Source organism: Oncorhynchus kisutch, linkage group LG26 (genome assembly GCF_002021735.2).
Source record: "Oncorhynchus kisutch isolate 150728-3 linkage group LG26, Okis_V2, whole genome shotgun sequence".
NCBI lineage: Eukaryota > Metazoa > Chordata > Actinopteri > Salmoniformes > Salmonidae > Oncorhynchus > Oncorhynchus kisutch.
The window spans coordinates 44,921,511-44,941,444 of NC_034199.2; the positions used below are offsets into that span (position 1 = coordinate 44,921,511).

Consider the following 19,934-nt stretch of genomic DNA (forward strand, 5'->3'; position numbering starts at 1 on the left):
CCAACCAGGGTGACTTGTTGCTCTAAAACACAGATTGATTTGGTGTTCAGTAATAAACCAGAGAGAGTGACTAAATCATTCAATATGGTTACTGGGCTGTCTGATCATAATCTGACACTTATAGCCAGAAAGCTGTCTAAGAGCAGGTTTAACCTCTCTACTGTTAGAAAGCCGGATCAACTCAGAATACCTAAGAGTGAATTAAATAATTTTGAAAAAGCAATTAAGGGAATAAACTGGAATGATCTCTTGTCCTATACAGACGTGGAAGCTGATAGTCAGGTTTTTCTATCCACAATCCAGACTACAATAAATGGCTTCCTAAAGAAAATCAAATCCAAACCTGGCCAAAAGAGCACTCTTCCTTGGCTAAATGGAGAAATCTGGAAATTGATGAAAGAACGAGATTATGCTCTAAAAATAGCCCTAAAATCTAAATTAGAGCATGACAGACGTAGGTTTACCATGTTGAGAAATAAGGTGATGAAAGAAATCAGACAGGCCAAGGCAAACTTTTTTATTAACATAATTGGTGAAGCAAAGGGAAATTCTAAATTGATATGGGAGAATCTAAAAAAGTTAACAGGGAAAGACCATAGTAACACTGCAAAAAGACTAGAAATCATGGTGAATAACAATCTAACACAGGATGCAGTCGAAATAGCAATAGCCTTCAATTCCTACTTTATTGACTCTGTCAGGGTACTGACACAGAACCCCTCCACTTGTTTCTTGGGCTCAGTGCTAGTGAATGACACTCAACCTGTCTTCATCATAAGGGAGGTTTCTGAGTCAAAGGTGAACAAGGTGATTAGCTCACTAAAGAACTCTAAAGCCAAAGATGTGTTTGGGATGGACTCTACCTTTCTTAAAAACTACAAAGAGTCACTCATTGGCCCCATTACTAAGGTCACCAACACATCTATTGGTCTCGGTGTGTTTCCAAGGGTATGGAAGTCGGCCATAATAACGGCCATCTTTAAATCAGGAGACCCTGCTAACGTGAGTAACTACAGGCCCATTAGTATATTACCTGTGGTGTCAAAGGTTGTTGAAAAGTGTGTAGCAGAACAACTGATTGCCCACCTCAACAACAGCCCCTTCACATTACACTCCATGCAGTTTGGCTTCAGAGCGAAACACTCCACAGAAACGGCCAACTGCTTTCTTCTGGAAAATGTGAAGTCCAAGATGGACAAAGGGGGTGCTGTTGGGGCTGTGTTTCTGGACCTAAGGAAGGCTTTTGATACTGTTAACCATGAGATTCTCATCACAAAATTGTCCAAGTTCAACTTTTCCCCTGATGGCTTGAGATGGATGAAATCATACCTTGAAGGCAGAACTCAGTGTGTCAGAGTGAGCAATGAGCTGTCGCCCACTCGTAGCTATGATGTGGGCGTGCCCCAAGGGTCAATACTGGGGCCCCTCCTGTTCAGCCTGTACATTAATGATCTGCCTTCTGTCTGTACTGGGTCTGAAGTTCAAATGTATGCAGATGATACAGTGATATATGTGCATGCAAAGAGCAAACAACAAGCTGCACAAGAACTCACTACTGTAATGGTCCAGGTTACAAAGTGGCTCAGTGACTCGTGTTTGCATCTCAATGTGAAAAAAACTGTTTGCATGTTCTTCACAAAGAGGGCAACAGATGCTACTGAGCCAGATGTCTATGTGTCACGGGAGAAGCTCCAGGTGGTATCCGATTTTAAGTACCTTGGCATCATACTTGATTCCAACCTCTCTTTTAAAAAGCATGTGGAAAAGGTCATTCAAATAACCAAATTCAACCTAGCTAATTTCCGATTTATACGAAATTGTTTGACTACAGAGGTAGCAAAACTGTACTTCAAATCTATGATACTCCCCCACTTAACATACTGCTTGACTAGTTGGGCCCAAGCTTGCTGTACAACATTAAAACCTATTCAGTCTGTCTACAAACAGGCTCTCAAAGTGCTTGATAGGAAGCCCAATAGCCATCATCATTGTCACATCCTTAGAAAGCATGAGCTCTTGAGTTGGGAAAATCTTGTGCAATACACCGACGCATGTCTTGTATTCAAGATCCTCAATGGCCTGGCTCCCCCTCCACTCAATATTTTTGTTAAACAGAAAACCCAGACATATGGCAGCAGATCCACAAGGTCTGCCATGAGAGGTGACTGTATAGTTCCCCTAAGGAAAAGCACCTTTAGTAAATCTGCATTCTCTGTGAGAGCTTCCCATGTCTGGAATACACTGCCATCAGACACACATAACTGCACCACATATCACACTTTCACAAAATGCTTGAAGACATGGCCAAAGGTCAATCAGATTTGTGAACATGGTCCCTAGCTGTGTGTTGCCACTCCATGTTGTCTGTTGTCTGTAGCTTGTGAGGTGTGGAAACACTTTGTTGCTTTTATGAATTTTGTCTTGCTGCTTTTTGTTTTATGCTGCTCTGTCTGAATGCTACGTCTTGCTTGTCCTATGTTGCTCTGTCTGTATGCTATGTCTTGCTTGTCCTATGTTGCTATGTCTTGCTTGTTCTATGTTGCTATTGTCTATATTGTAATTGTTTTTAATAACCTGCCCAGGGACTGCGGTTGAAAATTAGCCGGTTGGCTAAAACCAGCACTTTTACTGAAATGTTGATTCATGTGCACTGTCCCTGTAAAAATAAAAATAAACTCAACTCAAACTCAAACTCAATTCACTCAGTAGCGAGCAAGTCTCTGTCCACCGTATATTCCACGTGGAAAAGGAGGTTGTTAGCTAGCTATATCTGTTCAGTTTCGGCGAATGGTCATTTATGACGTCCAAACACAGTTGCCCTGTGGCTGTTGAATTTTGGAGATTCTGAGGAGAATATCTTCTCTGCACAGATGGAGGGGGCGTCAAAGGCCTGTGAAAATCAGCTCCAAGTGATTTTAATTTTCCAAAGTATTCCCACGCACTCCACACACAGAGACACATACAAACCTCTAGACCATCTTTACTGCACACACAGAGACACGTACAAACCTCTAGACTCTAGGCTTACTCCACACACAGAGACACGTACAAAGCTTTCCCTTGGCCTCCATTTGGCCAATCTGACCATAACTCTATCCTCTTGATTCCTGTTTACAAGAAAAAACTAAAGCAGGAAGTACCAGCGACTCACTCAATAAGGAAGTGGTCAGATGATGCAGATGCTAAGCTACAGGACTGTTTTGCTAGCACAGACTGGAACATGTTCCGGGATTCTTCTGATGGCCTTGAGGAGTACACCACATCAGTCACTGGCTTAATCAATAAAGTGCATTGATGACGTTGTCCCCACAGTGACCATACGTACAGTTGAAGTCGGAAGTTTACATACACTTAGGTTGGAGTCATTAAAACTTATTTTTCAACCACTCCACAAATTTCTTGTTGTTAAACCATTGTTTTGGCAAGGCGGTTATGACATCTACTTTGTGCATGACACAAGTCATTTTTCCAACAATTATTTACAGACAGATTATTTCACTTATAATTCACTGTATTACAATTCCAGTGGGTCAGAAGTTTACGTACACTAAGCTGACCGCTTTTCCTTCCAGTTCTCTGCTGCCAATGACTGGAACAAATTGCAAAAATCGCTGAAGCTGGTGACTTATATTTCCCTCACTAACTTTAAACATCAGCTATCTGAGCAGCTAACCGATCGCTGCAGCTGTACATAGCCCATCTGTAAATAGCCCACCCAATCTACCTACCTCATCCCCATATTGTTTTTATTTACTTTTCTGCTCTTTTGCACACCAGTATTTCTACTTGCACATCATCATCTGCTCATCTATCACTCCAGTGTAAATTTGCTAAATTGAAATTACTTCGTTACGATCGCCTATTTATTGCCTTACCTCCTCAAGCCATTTGTACACAGTGTATATAGACTTTTTTTTCTTCTATCGTGTGTTATTGACTGTACACTTGTTTATTCCATGTGAAACTCTGTGTTGTTGTTTGTGTCGCACTGCTTTGCTTTATCTTGGCCAGGTCGCAGTTGTAAATGAGAACTTGTTCTCAACTAGCCTACCTGGTTAAATAAAGGTGAAAATAAAATGGGGGAAAAAACTGTGCCTTTAAACAGCTTGGAAAATTACAGACATTTTTGTTATGGCTTTAGAAGCTTTTGATAGGTGAAATTACATCATTTGAGTCTATTGGAGGTGTATCTGTAGATGTATTTCAAGGCCTACCTTCAAACTCAGTGCCTCTTTGCTTGACATCATGGGAAAATCAAAAGAAATCAGCCAACACCTCAGATAAAAATTGCAGAACTCCACAAGTCTGGTTCATCCTTGGGAACAATTTCCAAATGCCTGAAGGTACCACATTCATCTGTACAAAGAATAGTATGCATGGATAAACATCATGGGACCACGCAGCCGTCATACCTCTCAGGAAGGAGACGAGTTCTGTCTCAGAGATGAATGTACTTTGGTGCGAAACGTGCAAATCAATCCCAGAACAATAGCAAAGGACCTTGTGAATATGCTGGAGGAAACAGGTACAAATGTCTCTATATCCACAGTAAAAGAGTCCTATATCGCTCAGCAAGGAAGAAGCCACTGCTCCAAAACCACCATAAAAAAAAGCCAGACTACGGTTTGAAACTGCACATGGGGACAAAGATCATACTTTTTGGAGAAATGTCCTTTGGTCTGATTAAATAAAAATATAACTGTTTGGCCATAATGACCGTCCTTATGTTTGGAGGAAAAAGGGGGAGGCTTGCAAGCCGAAGAACACCATCCCAACCATGAAGCACAGGGGTGGCAGCATCATGTTGTGGGGGTGCTTTACTGCATGAGGGACTGGTGCACTTCACAAAATAGATGGCATCATCATGACGGAAAATGATGTGAATATATTGAAGCAACATCTCAAGACATCAGTTAAAGCTTGGTCGCAAATGGGTCTTCCAAATGGACAATGAAGCCAAGCATACTTCCAAAGTTGTGGCAAAATGGCTTGAGGACAATATTGTCAAGGTATTGGATTGGCCATCACAATGCCCTGACCACACTCTCATAGAAAATATGTGAGCAGAACTGAAAAAGCGTGTGCGAGCAAGGAGGCTTACAAACCTGACTCCGTTACACCAGCTCTGTCAGGAGGAATGGGCCAACATTCACCCAACTTATTGTGGGAAGCTTGTGGAAGGCTACCCTAAACATTTGAACGAAGTTAAACAATTTAAATGCAATGCTACCAAATACTAATTGAGTGTATGTAAACTTCTAACCCACTGGGAATGTGATGAAAGAAATTAAAGATGATGATGATCCTAACTGACCTAAAACAGGATTTATTTTTACTGGGATTAAATGTCAGGAATTGTGAAAAACTGAGTTTAAATGTTTTTGGCTAAGGTGTATGTATACTTCAACTGTAGATATTGTCTTGTTCATCACAGGATGGCCTTACTACTCACAGAAAATGGAACACCTCAACGCTCAGGCATTGTGATAATCTAGGGAAACTCTGGGGGGCGCCAAAGGATGCATACACGACGTTCCTTCCTGCTTTGTTACATTCCGTCACCGTATACACGATGCATTCACCGTTAACCTTACCGTTAGGAGCCATTCTCCCTCTGAATCTGACACCATTTAGGAGACAGAGCATTACCTGGATGTATTCTGTTCCAAACAATATTACAATATACCTTATAGTTCATGATGCCTAAAAGATCTAGAAGCAACAACACATCGGGAGACATGCTACTAACTCATCACAATATTAATACCACAATACTTGATAACAGAAGAAACATGTGATTGCAACCTGTGTAACCTATACATTTTGAGATACCGGTAGTAACTTGTGTAACCTATACATTTTGAGATACTGGTAGTATAGTTCTAAAATATGCACGACACCAAATCATATACAATACAGGTCTGATTATAATACAGTTTCAAACCTGTGTAAAAAAAAAAGGTAATATTTCATGAGGAGTTTGATTGAACTCAATAAAACATAATTATTCCAGGCTTGAAAATTACAAAAAGAAAGAAGAAATTAGTTTTCGTTAGGTCCAAATTCTTATTAATTGTAGTTCATTCTAAATCACAGTATATTGTTCGAGAAGTAAGGGAGACAATAGGCTACGAATAAAAACCGAAACTGCCAATATCACAAGCATTGTGGCATTGGTTACACCATACTGTGGCATTGGTTACACCATACTGTGGCATTGGTTACACCATACTGTGGCATTGGTTACACCATACTGTGGCATTGGTTACACCATACTGTGGCATTGGTTACACCATACTGTGGCATTGGTTACACCATACTGTGGCATTGGTTACACCATACTGTGGCATTGATTACACCATACTGTGGCATTGGTTACACCATACTGTGGCATTGGTTACACCATACTGTGGCATTGGTTACACCATACTGTGGCATTGATTACACCATACTGTGGCATTGGTTACACCATACTGTGGCATTGGTTACACCATACTGTGGCATTGGTTACACCATACTGTGGCATTGGTTACACCATACTGTGGCATTGGTTACACCATACTGTGGCATTGGTTACACCATACTGTGGCATTGGTTACACCATACTGTGGCATTGGTTACACCATACTGTGGCATTTTATTTTTATTTTTTTATTTCACCTTTATTTAACCAGGTAGGCTAGTTGAGAACAAGTTCTCATTTGCAACTGCGACCTGGCCAAGATAAAGCATAGCAGTGTGAGCATACAACAAAGAGTTACACATGGAGTAAACAATTAACAAGTCAATAACACAGTAGAAAACGAAGGGGGGGGTCTATATACAATGTGTGCAAAAGGCATGAGGAGGTAGGCAAATAATTACAATTTTGCAGATTAACACTGGAGTGATAAAAGATCAGATGGTCATGTACAGGTAGAGATATTGGTGTGCAGAAGAGCAGAAAAGTAAATAAATAAAAACAGTACGGGGATGAGGTAGGTGAAAAGGGTGGGCTATTTACCAATAGACTATGTACAGCTGCAGCGATCGGTTAGCTGCTCAGATAGCTGATGTTTGAAGTTGGTGAGGGAGATGAAAGTCTCCAACTTCAGCGATTTTTGCAATTCGTTCCAGTCACAGGCAGCAGAGTACTGGAACGAAAGGCGGCCAAATGAGGTGTTGGCTTTAGGGATGATCAGTGAGATACACCTGCTGGAGCGCGTGCTACGGATGGGTGTTGCCATCGTGACCAGTGAGCTGAGATAAGGCGGAGCTTTACCTAGCATAGACTTGTAGATGACCTGGAGCCAGTGGGTCTGGCGACGAATATGTAGCGAGGGCCAGCCGACTAGAGCATACAAGTCGCAGTGGTGGGTAGTATAAGGTGCTTTAGTGACAAAACGGATGGCACTGTGATAGACTGCATCCAGTTTGCTGAGTAGAGTGTTGGAAGCCATTTTGTAGATGACATCGCCGAAGTCGAGGATCGGTAGGATAGTCAGTTTTACTAGGGTAAGCTTGGCGGCTTGAGTGAAGGAGGCTTTGTTGCGGAATAGAAAGCCGACTCTTGATTTGATTTTCGATTGGAGATGTTTGATATGAGTCTGGAAGGAGAGTTTGCAGTCTAGCCAGACACCTAGGTACTTATAGACGTCCACATATTCTAGGTCGGAACCATCCAGGGTGGTGATGCTAGTCGGGCATGCAGGTGCAGGCAGCGACCGGTTGAAAAGCATGCATTTGGTTTTACTAGCGTTTAAGAGCAGTTGGAGGCCACGGAAGGAGTGTTGTATGGCATTGAAGCTTGTTTGGAGGTTAGATAGCACAGTGTCCAAAGACGGGCCGAAAGTATATAGAATGGTGTCGTCTGCGTAGAGGTGGATCAGGGAATCGCCCGCAGCAAGAGCAACATCATTGATATACACAGAGAAAAGAGTCGGCCCGAGAATTGAACCCTGTGGCACCCCCATAGAGACTGCCAGAGGACCGGACAGCATGCCCTCCGATTTGACACACTGAACTCTGTCTGCAAAGTAATTGGTGAACCAGGCAAGGCAGTCATCCGAAAAACCGAGGCTACTGAGTCTGCCGATAAGAATATGGTGATTGACAGAGTCGAAAGCCTTGGCGAGGTCGATGAAGACGGCTGCACAGTACTGTCTTTTATCGATGGCGGTTATGATGGCATTGGTTACACCATACTGTGGCATTGGTTACACCATACTGTATCTGACATAGATTGTTTAAATTATACATATAATATAATGATGCTGTCAAAATGTGTTTTACGGGTGTGCAGTGTAGAACACAAACATGACAAAAACGCAAAACACAACTTCAATTTTTGATAAAAAAGTGAAACAGTTATATTCACAATCATACCTCGCATTTAAACGCTGTTAAATGCTGTTTAAATGCTGTTAAATGGATCTCACTAAATAAATATTTAAGTAATAATGTATAATTCAAAAATGCCTCAGTGAAATGATCGATGGAGAAAGAGAAGCAGACTGAGGGGCAGAGACAAGAGAAGGGAGAAACAACAGTGAATCAAAGCATAATGATATTCCTGAAAGAAGAGGGAGATGTTGCCGCGCTCGTTTTATTAATCAGTCTGTCAATTTCAGGCGAGGCCAAACCCACGAGCAATCTAAAGCAGACTCGGATCAATCCAGGAACACACACTCACTCCACTCCTCACTTCTCCTCTTCCGCTCCACGTGTATATCCATTCGTCTGACCGCAGGCCGCATCCATCATCAAATGAACGCCATCTCGTATTTATTTGCTTATAAACCTATTATAATATACGATAATTCGAGCAGCTTCACGCGTACCTTTACATTTTGGGCTAAAAATGATTCACGGGTCATTTTGAACGGTCATTCGTTGCTCGCATTGGTATTCTATTTATTTTTTACGTCTATCTCTCATAAAAAAGGGTGTTATATTGTTTAGAGACAGTTGCTGATCTGAATGCGGATTAACTCCGCCACAACTCATCCGAGCACCAGCCCCGGAAATTGATTTTTTTTCTACAAGGCTTAATGATGGAGAGGAGAAGAAAAGAGATGATTCTGATGGAGAGAGGTCTACACAGTCCCGTGTCTGGCAAAAGGCTCTCAAACCTGTCAGACTCGGCTGGAAATTCAGTGTTGGAGGCCCTTGAAAATGCTCAGCACAGTGATCGACTAAACCCGACAATAACTTCCGCCTCGCTTCATGGAAGTCTCGGGGATATTCCAAACAAAGGCAAGTTCGAAACGGACAGTCTTTTCGGTGCCCACCACAACAGCGAGAATAACTCCTCAGCGGAGATTTCCTTGTCAGAAAGCAGAAAACAAATCCACTTGTACCCTGAAGTTTCTCAAGACTCAGACATGAACAGTGATGTGGAAGTGGGATGCCCATCGTATCGTTCCCCGAGCCAACACAAGGAAAACAACAACAAAGGTAAAATTCACTTGGACCTCAAATGTAATGATCGAAATAAATAATGAAAGATAAATAAATGTATTTGATATTTTAAAACAGATAATGGATAACAATACCAATATTATAATAATATAACAATATTATAAATAATAATAACTAATAAAGAAAACATGTGTGTTTCATGTTCAAATATTTCACAACTAATGCTACAAAACATGATGTATTATTTAGCGTATAGGCATTATCTCATGTGATTTCATAAGAATGTATAATAGTCAGTATACACAACAACATTACCTATAAAGCTTAGATGAGATTATCGAATAATAATTGCATATTTATTTCCTAAAGGTTTTTCTGACAATAATTCTGGAGGCTCCAACACAAATTCATCCTCCCTTTCCAATTTTAACGGCAATGGAATGTGTTCAAACATGTCAAATGCGGATCAGGTGAGAAGGTACCGGACTGCATTTACCAGAGAACAAATAGGAAGACTGGAGAAAGAGTTTTACAGGGAAAATTATGTCTCAAGACCAAGAAGATGTGAACTTGCCGCATCACTCAATCTACCTGAAACTACAATAAAGGTAGGCCTGTGTTCTGTTATATGCATTACAGGGTGGTGCAACGGTCTAAGGCACTAGAGCTAGAGGTGTCACTACAGACCCTGGTTTGATTCCAGGCTGTATCACAAGTTAAATAAAGGTTCAATCCTTTAAAAAATGTAAAATACATGAAATAATAATGTAGGTTACATCACAAATAGTTAGGAATATATATGCTACAGTTATATTACACACTCCACTAAAACACACGATGGTCAACATGCATACATCGGAACACACACACACACACAGAGAGAGAGAGAAAACACACACACGCACAGAGCAAACCTATAAACGAATCCGTTTTGTGAGCAAGACAAAGTTCTACTCGAATCTATTCCAGAAATTAATCTGAAATGAAGTAATTAATTAATTAATTAATCTGAAATGAACAAATGAAAAAAAAGTAACTATAAAAAAGTCAACACATATCTTCAACTTGCTGATTTGTTTAAGGGTCCCTAAAAGTAACTATTCACTAAAATATGTATACCTGCCTATTCGTTTTAAACTCGTTTTAAATATTGATATAGGCACACGCATGTCCTGAACACTGGGAAAATGCATGCGAGTCGACCCGATATTTTGTAATACTACAATGCTACAGTTCGGGTTGGATTTAATAGGGTCCTAAAGTAAACATGGATGATGATTCTCTGTCTGTAGGTATGGTTCCAGAACAGGCGGATGAAGGACAAGAGGCAACGTTTGGCAATGTCTTGGCCCCATCCAGCAGATCCAAGCTTTTACACCTACATGATGACGCACGCGGCAGCCACCGGAAGTCTACCATACCCTTTCCATTCTCACATACCTCTACACTATTACCCGCATGTGGGTGTCACAGCAGCTGCCGCTGCCGCAGCTGCGTCTGGTGCTGCATCGTCACCTTTCACTACCTCCATTCGCCCTCTCGATACTTTCCGTGCACTCTCCCATCCTTATTCACGCCCAGAGCTTCTCTGTGGCTTCAGGCACCCAGGACTTTATCAGTCAGCCTCAGGCCTCAATAGCTCTGCGGCAGCATCAGCAGCAGCGGCTGCAGCATGTGCAGCTGCGGTCAGCGCACCATCGGTCACTGGGCCATGCTCGTGCCTCAGTTGTCACAGCAGCCAGGCGGCCAGCGCGCTAGGCTCCAGAAGTACAAACACTGACTTCACCTGCACCGCATCCGGGCAAAGGTCCGAAAGTGGATTCTTTCCGTATTCTGCCGCTGTCCTGAGCAAAACCTCGGCTCCATCACCAGATCAGAGAGAGGAATCTTCACTAAACAGATAACTTCATCGTGTGGAAGAACTAAATCAAGTGCAGTTGGTTCTGTTTTATGCTTTGCTATTAGTTTATACATAGGCCTACATCTACGACTCCAATATTTGGGGGACAAATAAAGGTCATTTCAAAACAATTAGCATAATTCGCTTTTTTTTTTTAAAGAAGCCAAAATGTGTTATCATTGGTAAGTGCTAAATTGACAGTAATTTAAAGGACTATTTTGTTAGTGCGTCGGTGATGAAGCTTTTTCCTGTGCCTTAAAACCTAGAAATAACGATCTAATTCAGTGATAGGCCCACTGTACTCGTGATTTATCCACTTATATCAAATATATTTTCCATCAATTATCTTCTTCTCGAATTGCCCAGTTATATTTTGGTATTAATTTAAGTCACTGTAAAAGTAAACATTTTTATGTATTTATTATTGTTCTCTGCATTTATCAAATCAATGCTGGGCATTGCTTATCTCTACGAAATATTGTTACGTGTAGATTCGTTATTAATGTAGGTTATGGTGAGAATCATATTTACAATATGTGCCACAACAACTACTACTGAATAATAACCGGTACAGTTCAAGGGATATTCCTAATCTTCAAGTAAGGTGCATAGAATTTTGCACCGCTTCGAACTTGGCAGTAATGGTGTTCAGAATAGAGAATTATGGCGAAAATTGCCAATCTTGTACTTTCACTCCTCGTTCTGAGACCCGCTGTCGGGTGCTAATAACCCCCTGAGGGAAGTCATTAGACATGACAGATAAAAGACTTGGAACATACAACATTGTTCTTTTTTTAAGTGTACTCGGTAGAGCCAATGTTCGTTTCAGTTAGAAGTTGGATGAACGCCCTTTACACTTTTCCTGTTATATTTCCGTTACATGTTATATGGAGCAATCTCGTTCAATAAAAAACGGTATTTCTATTCCCTCCCAATAGGGCCCCCTTCACTCAACATACAGTACATATCGTTAAAATAGTTTTAAACCAAAATATTGACCGCTGTGGATTGGAAAATGACCCATGACGTGGAAATTACATTTCTTATATATATAGATATTAATAATTTATCTGACTTGTTGAATGTATATTCAATTTCAATCCGTATACACTGGAGATCATACACGCCTATTTCACCATAATTTTTTACTATTATATTGTAAGGTAAACATGCTTCTATGGCAACTACAATCCAAATAAGTCGTATGCAAAATACACGTTATAAGTCCATACATGTAAAAGGCGAGAGTACATGTTGTACTACATTGAAACAAGGCCTCCAAGGGCTGATAAAACGATAAGTGAACGCTGTTTAAAAGGGTTGAAATAATGAAATACTAGTGTATTTCCCTATGTCCCCAGGGTCTCTGAGATACATGGATCTCTATATTATATATCTGTATTTAAAATATTACCAACTGTATGAATTTACACATTTTAACTTGAGAATAATGTGTAAATATCTTTATGTATATCATGTCATTTATTGATGATGTTTGTTCTTGGGAAATAAATCTTTTTTTTTTTAAATCGTCAAACATTTTCCTATCTTTGTTTGAGATATTGAAAACACACTATATGAATACATGTCGATATTATTGTCAAAATCACAGGTTTGAAGAGGTATGATAAAAGTGAGATCATCTTTGGTTATGGATATTACATTTCGTGCAATATGTTTATTATGCACTTTATGTATTTACATGTTTAATCAATAGGTTCTTGACTGACTTGCCTAGATAAATAAAGGTGAAATCAAATCAAATCAATAGGGAAGCTGTATCTGTAGCATATAAGAAGCAGGGTCATACTGGCAGGCTACTTGGGCCTATTTTCTCTCCGTAAAGTCTGTCTGGCATTAATTAAAACGACGCCGAAAACTATTGGCAATATAAAGACTGCTATCACGGGTCATTCCGAATCTAAAATGTACCATTCTTTTTTACATTACCTCTAAATTATATAAGCTGATACTGTCGTTAATTACAGTTGGTTAAATATATACCAGAGTGGCTTCAAGGGACTTTGCGATAAGTTACATTTTTTGAACGTCCCCATTAAAGACATGGGATTAGGGCAGCAGCAGCGGACCTGGGCGTGATATATCGCCATGTTTCCCTGCGGAAGGTTCCAACCCCTACAACAAAGGCACTGAGTTAGATAAAATATACATAGGAAAAGACAGTGGAAAAACACTGCCCACAATAACACGATCAGTTTTGTATCCAATGTGCAGACTGACAAAAATAATTCATCATAACATGCAACAAAAAAAACTGTCACCTTTGCCGAAATGCTTTTGACAAGAAAAATCATCTTTGGGTTGTTTAATATATTGTATACTTTCTTTATTTCGGGTGCTAATAGAAAACAACGAATTAAATGTCCACCAGAGAATGAAATACAAAGATCGATGATTCTGCCCCTACTGTCCAACCACCCCTATTTAATTGACTGTATTTTATGGGTAATTGAACTGCTTGTTGTAATTTGAATATGTTATAGAAACGAACACTACATTTACTGACATTCATCGCATTTTTTTTGACATTGACTATCTGATCAGCCCGTCATGCCAACCTCCAATTCTTCATTACATACTGTTTATGATCTGTTACAGAACAACGTGCTTGCTCCAGAGTGATTGATTGCCTTATTAACGCGTGTTCTTGTAAGTGTGACCGAACTGATTACGATGCATATGTTTAGAATAATGTTTCATTTAGCTGACTGCAAGTAATGTAGGGTGACAGCTGCTGCGGGAGGACAAAAACCTAAACTAGAGGGAGCAAGTGGGGCCAAAACACTCCACCGTTAATTATTAAGGTGGAAATACAAAATAAGAAAGTGACCCGACTGCTCCATCTACTGCTCCATCTATGGATTTCTTGCTGAAGTTATTGAATAATGCGTTATGTGGCCTTCTGTATCAGTACTGAGACTTCTGATAGTCATTTGGTTATAGTAGCGTGGTAAAATACACCTATACACCTATATCACCATAGAATTAAATTCTGCCCCTGAACAGGCAGTTAACCCACTGTTCCTAGGCCGTCATTGAAAATAAGAATTTGTTCTTAACTGACTTGCCTAGTAAAATAAAGGTAAAATTTTTTTTTTTGTAATATAGACCTATCTAAATAACAGAAAATCTACTTTTTTGTTGTTGCACTTTTTGCATTTTGGCGTCCAACTCATTTACAAACATGACCTCACATGAACAGACACATGTCAACTTGATTTAATCAGATTTGGAGAGCCTTCTCTGGCATCATGTTAGGAACATATTGTACTTATTTCAGTCTGATGCTGTAAACAGTCTAATGGCATGCCAGATGTTGCCATATTTGTCGTGCAGGCTAAATGTATAATTGTAGGCTTATCATGGCTTTCAAAAAGGGAGATTTATGCTATTATTAGCCTACTGAAGTAAAATCATCTCCACCGCTGTTTGTCTCAAATTAATGCTTATTTTCAAATGTTACTTTCATATATTACATTACATAAATGTAGCTATAACCCATTTAGACAGAATTAAATTGTTAAATTAACTTATCAGCCCCTAATGATGATGAATGAGATATTAATTCAGATTCAAGCCTGACAATTTGCAATTTTACGCATTTTGATAGTTTTCAAATAACATTTAGAATAGCAGGTCATCCCCTCAATCAATATAAGCATATAATTCGGTCTCTCGTAAAATAAATATATATATTTTCATGAATATGTATTGAAACATGTTCGCAATTATCTTTGGAAATGACCTTCACTCGATTAAACATAAATTCTTGTGGTATGTGGTATGATCCACAAAGCATTGTTTTTAACGCGACTTTGTTCTTCTACCGCCTGCACCAAACGCCCGTTTGCTAATATATTATTTTATTTTCGTAAAGGATATGCCAATATTAGCATACATTTCAGGTTTGCGTTTTAACTCTGTTCATGCAATCAACACTACACGTTTTTCTCCATAAATGCATTTAGAAATCCATTTGATTGAAATAAAGAACTATCCTTGTGTTTGAATATTTGTAGTGTAGCATATACGGTATGGCCTAATGAACTTCACACAGCTTATTGGATACACCTGTCTTCCGGATTCACATATACAGTTGAAGTCAGAAGTTTACATTCACATTAGCCTAAAACATTTAAACTCAGTTTTTCACAATTCCTGACATTTAATCCTAGTAAAACTTCCCTGTCCTTAGGTCATTTAGGATCACCACTTTATTTTCAGAATGTGAAATGTCAGAATAATAGTAGAGAGAATGATTTATTTCAGCTTTTATTTCTTTCATCACATTCCCAGTGGTTCAGAAGTTTACATACACTCAACTAGTATTTGGTAGCATTGCCTTGAAATTGTTTAACTTGCTTCAAACGTTTCGGGTAGCCTTCCACAAGCATCTCATATGGGTTGGGTGAATTTTGGCCCATTACTCCTGACAGAGCTGGTGTAACTAAGTCAGGTTTGTAGGCCTCCTTGCTCACATGCTTTTTCAGTCCTGCCCACAAATGTTCTATAGGATTGAGTTCAGGGCTTTGTGATGGCCACTCCAATAACTTGACTTTGTTGTCCTTAAGCCATTGTGCCAAAACTTTGGAAATATTTTGGAAGACGCATTTGGAAGACCCATTTGCGACCAAGCTTTAACTTCCTGACTGATGTCTTGAGATGTTGCTTCAATATATCCACATAATTTTCCTCCCTATGATGCCATCTATTTTGTGAAGTGCACCAGTCCCTCATGCAGCAAAGCACCCCCACAACATGATGCTGCCACCCCTGTGCTTCACGGTTGGGATGGTGTTCTTCGGCTTGCAAGCCTCCCCCTTTTTCCTCCAAACATAACGATGGTCATTATGGCCAAACAGTTCTATTTTTCTTTCATCAGACCAAAGGACATTTCTCCAAAAAGTATGATCTTTGTCCCCATGTGCAGTTTCAAACCATAGTCTGGCTTTTTTATGGTGGTTTTTGAGCAGTGGCTTCTTCCTTGCTGAGTGGCCTTTCAGGTTATGTCGATATAGGGCTCATTTTACTGTAGATATAGATACATTTGTACCTGTTTCCTCCAGTATCTTCACAAGGTCCTTTGCTGTTGTTCTGGGATTGATTTGCACTTTTCGCACCAAAGTATGTTCATCTCTAAGATACCGAACGTGTCTCCTTCCTGAGAGGTATGACGGCTGCGTGGTCTCATGGTGTTAATACTTGCGTACTATTGTTTGTACAGATGAACGTGGTACCTTCAGGTGTTTGGAAATTGCTCCCAAGGATGAACCAGACTTGTGGAGGTCTACAATTTTTTATCTGAGGCCTTGGCTGATTTATTTAGATTTTCCCATGATGTCAAGCAAAGAGGCACTGAGTTTGAAGGTACCTTGAAATACATCCACAGGTACACCTCCAATTGACTCAAATTGTCACGTTCTGACCTTGGTTCTTTTGTTATGTCTTTGTTTTAGTATGGTCAGGGAGTGAGTTGGGTGGGTTGTCTATGTTCTTTTTTCTATAATTTGGTATCTCTGTGTTTGGCCTGGTATGGTTCTCAATCAGAGGCAGCTGTCAATCGTTGTCCCTGATTGAGAACCATACTTAGGCAGCCTGTTTTCACCCTTGAGTTGTGGGTGATTGTTTTCTGTTATGTGTCTGTCACCTTACAGAACTGTTTCGTTTCGTTCTCCTTTGTTATTTTGTTTAGTGTTCTCTGTTAAATAAATATATGACGAACACTCACCGCCGAGCGTTATACAAATGATATCAATTAGCCTATCAGAAGCTTCTAAAGCCATGACATAATTTTCTGGAAATTTCCAAGCTGTTTAAAGACACAGTCAACTTAGTGTATGTAAACTTCTGAACCACTGGAATTGTGATACAGTGAATTATACGGGAAATAATCTGTCAACAATTGTTTCAAAAATGACTTGTGACATGCAGAAAGTAGATGTCCTAACCGACTTGCCAAAACTATAGTTTGTTAACAAGAAGTTTGTGGAGTGGTTGAAAAATGAGTTTTAATGACTCCAACCTAAGTGTGTGTAAACTTCCGACTTAAACTGTAGTCTATGAGCCTCTCAGTCCAGGATAGTTGCCACAGAATAATACAAAGCACATAAGAACTAGGCAATAAAAAAAGTACTGTGTCCTAAGAAAACTCATAGTGCAATTAACTTGACATGCACGATTATAGTGACAATACCAGGAAATATGCATTACATTCACTATTGCTTGAACATAACTATCTGCAATGAGGCAGGAAAAGGAGCTGACCATTGCTGAAACGGACTGGTTTCTACTGTATCCCATCAATATATACAAGGCGTGAAAGTTGTGACTATTGTCAATCACATAATGTAATTGTACAGTGCCATATACTTAAGTATTAAGGCCAAAGGGTGTGTGGTTACGGTGTATTGGCCATATAGCATAAACCGAGGTGTTTTGTTGCTATTATAAACTGGTCACCAATATAATTAGAAACAGTAAACAAGTATTTGTGTTATTCTGTGGAATATTGTCTGATATACACAGTGGTGTAAAGTACTTCAGTAAAAATACATTTAAGTACTACTTACAGTAAATAGTTTGGGGTATCTGTACTATTTATATTCTGGACAACTTTTACTTTTACTCCAGTACATTCCTAAAGAAAATTCTGAACTTTTTACTGCTTACAAAAGTAGTCGTTACATTTTGAATGCTTTGCAGGACATGAACATTGTCTAATTCACGCACTTATCAAGAGAACATCCCTGGTCATCCCTACCTTCTCTGATCTGGTGGAGTCACTAAACACAAATGCTTCATTTGTAAATTTTATCTGAGTGTTGAACTGTGCCCCTGGTTATACGTAAATGAAAATATCAAGAATATTGTGTCATATGGTTTTCTTAAAACCTCTTAGAGCTACCCCCCTACTTTTTTCAATTTCCGCCTGAAGACATACCCAAATCTAACTGCCTGTAGCTCAGGCACAGAACCAAGGATATGCATATTCTTTTGAAAGAAAACACTGAAGTTTGTGTAAATGTGAATTGAATGTAGGAGAATATAACACAATAGATCTGGTTTAGATAATACTATGAAAAAAAACATACGTTTAACATTTTTATTGTTGTATCATCTTTAAAATGAACAAAATAAAACAAACATTCAGATAGGATGATGGGTACAATTTCAGTGAAAAACATGAGGGCAACAGTACTTGTGCAAAGTTTCAGAATGATAACTTCCAAAATGAGTGTGCTACATGACGTTTATCATGAAGTCACCCAGGTGTTCCACACAAGTAGCCCAAATGTACCCAAGTGGCCAAATTGGTGAGTTATACATTTCGATAGGAATAACTATATACAAAATACCAAAATGGTATTCTAACACCCCCCCAAAAATGGAGAGAAAACATGAAAAAAAAATATACATTTACAAAATAACACTTTCAATACTTGGAAGACCCTCAGTCCTCTACACAATATTGTGCTGCTGATGCCAGGTGCCATAGCAGTCTCTTTCTGCTGTAAAGCAGAGGGTCACCAAGCATGTGGTGCAGGTGATGGGGGACTTCATTTTGCAAAGAACACAGCGACGCCTCCATGCTGTGCCCTTTTGGCCCTGAGGTACATCCATGCCTGCAGAAATAAATTTGAGCAGATGAACACCACTTGTGGCAGGAGCTGGATGAACCAGCTTCAGTGGGGGATGGACCCCTTGGCACTGGGGGCTCCCATTCGGAGTCAGTGTCACTGTGAAAGAAAATGTTCAGTTAGAATAGTTTCACATATGAGCCCTGTATCAACAGGTATAATAAACATATATATATATATAGAGTACAGGGAAAATAAGGTTGAATATATTATTATAGACTTGCTAGATCTACTGTCTCATTTATATTATGACAGACCAGCTGTATCTACTGTCTCCATTTCACTTTGGCAATTGTTGTGGGCCTGCCCTCCCCTCAACAGCCTCAAATAGGCTATTAATTTCAAACAACGGCATTAGCACGAGAAGAACTTAAGTCCAAAACGATGTCCTCTCCGTTCAAAAAATATTCCTCCATTTGGGAATCGCTAAATGAATCGTCCTCGATCACTTTCATCTAAAATTGTGTGTTCATCTGTATACTGTATCTAGACTTAGATTTTTAGCTTTCCCTGACTTAGTCGCCATACTGATTGATATATAAACAGCTGAATATGCGCTTTACCAAAACAATGCTGTGCGCAACATGCGTTGCTCCTTCCGGTAGGAATCATCAACGGCGAATGAACCTCTTTACGCCGGAGTTTAATACATGGGTTGGTCTTCCAACACATAAACATTACATATTACTGTTTACCTCAGCTTATTGGCTATCTACCCAGCTAGATTTCAAGACGATAAGTGGTCATTGGGTTAAAATACAGTCAATCAACGAAACAGGGGTCATATCATTGGTGCACAATGATGTCATTACTTGTTGTCTTCAAATCGGTTTCTTTCAGTCAATACGTCCTGCGAAATGACCCATCACATTTGGTTGTGTTACAAACAAACCAGTTGATTGCAATGAAACCAAACATGACTGGAAAAGTCACGGTTTGTGTGTGTATTTACCTCAAATGTGTCGTCGAAAATGGAA

At 39.6% G+C, this 19,934-nt stretch overlaps 1 protein-coding gene across 1 annotated transcript; it reads left to right on the plus strand.

The window, feature by feature from the left end:
• Positions 1–9,029: 9,029 nt before the first annotated feature.
• LOC109870796 (homeobox even-skipped homolog protein 2-like) lies at positions 9,030–11,303 on the plus strand. Its single transcript, XM_020461418.1, has 3 exons — positions 9,030–9,435; positions 9,769–10,007; positions 10,692–11,303. The coding sequence occupies exons 1-3, from the start codon at positions 9,030–9,032 to the stop codon at positions 11,301–11,303; spliced, it is 1,257 nt and encodes a 418-aa protein (XP_020317007.1).
• Positions 11,304–19,934: the final 8,631 nt, after the last annotated feature.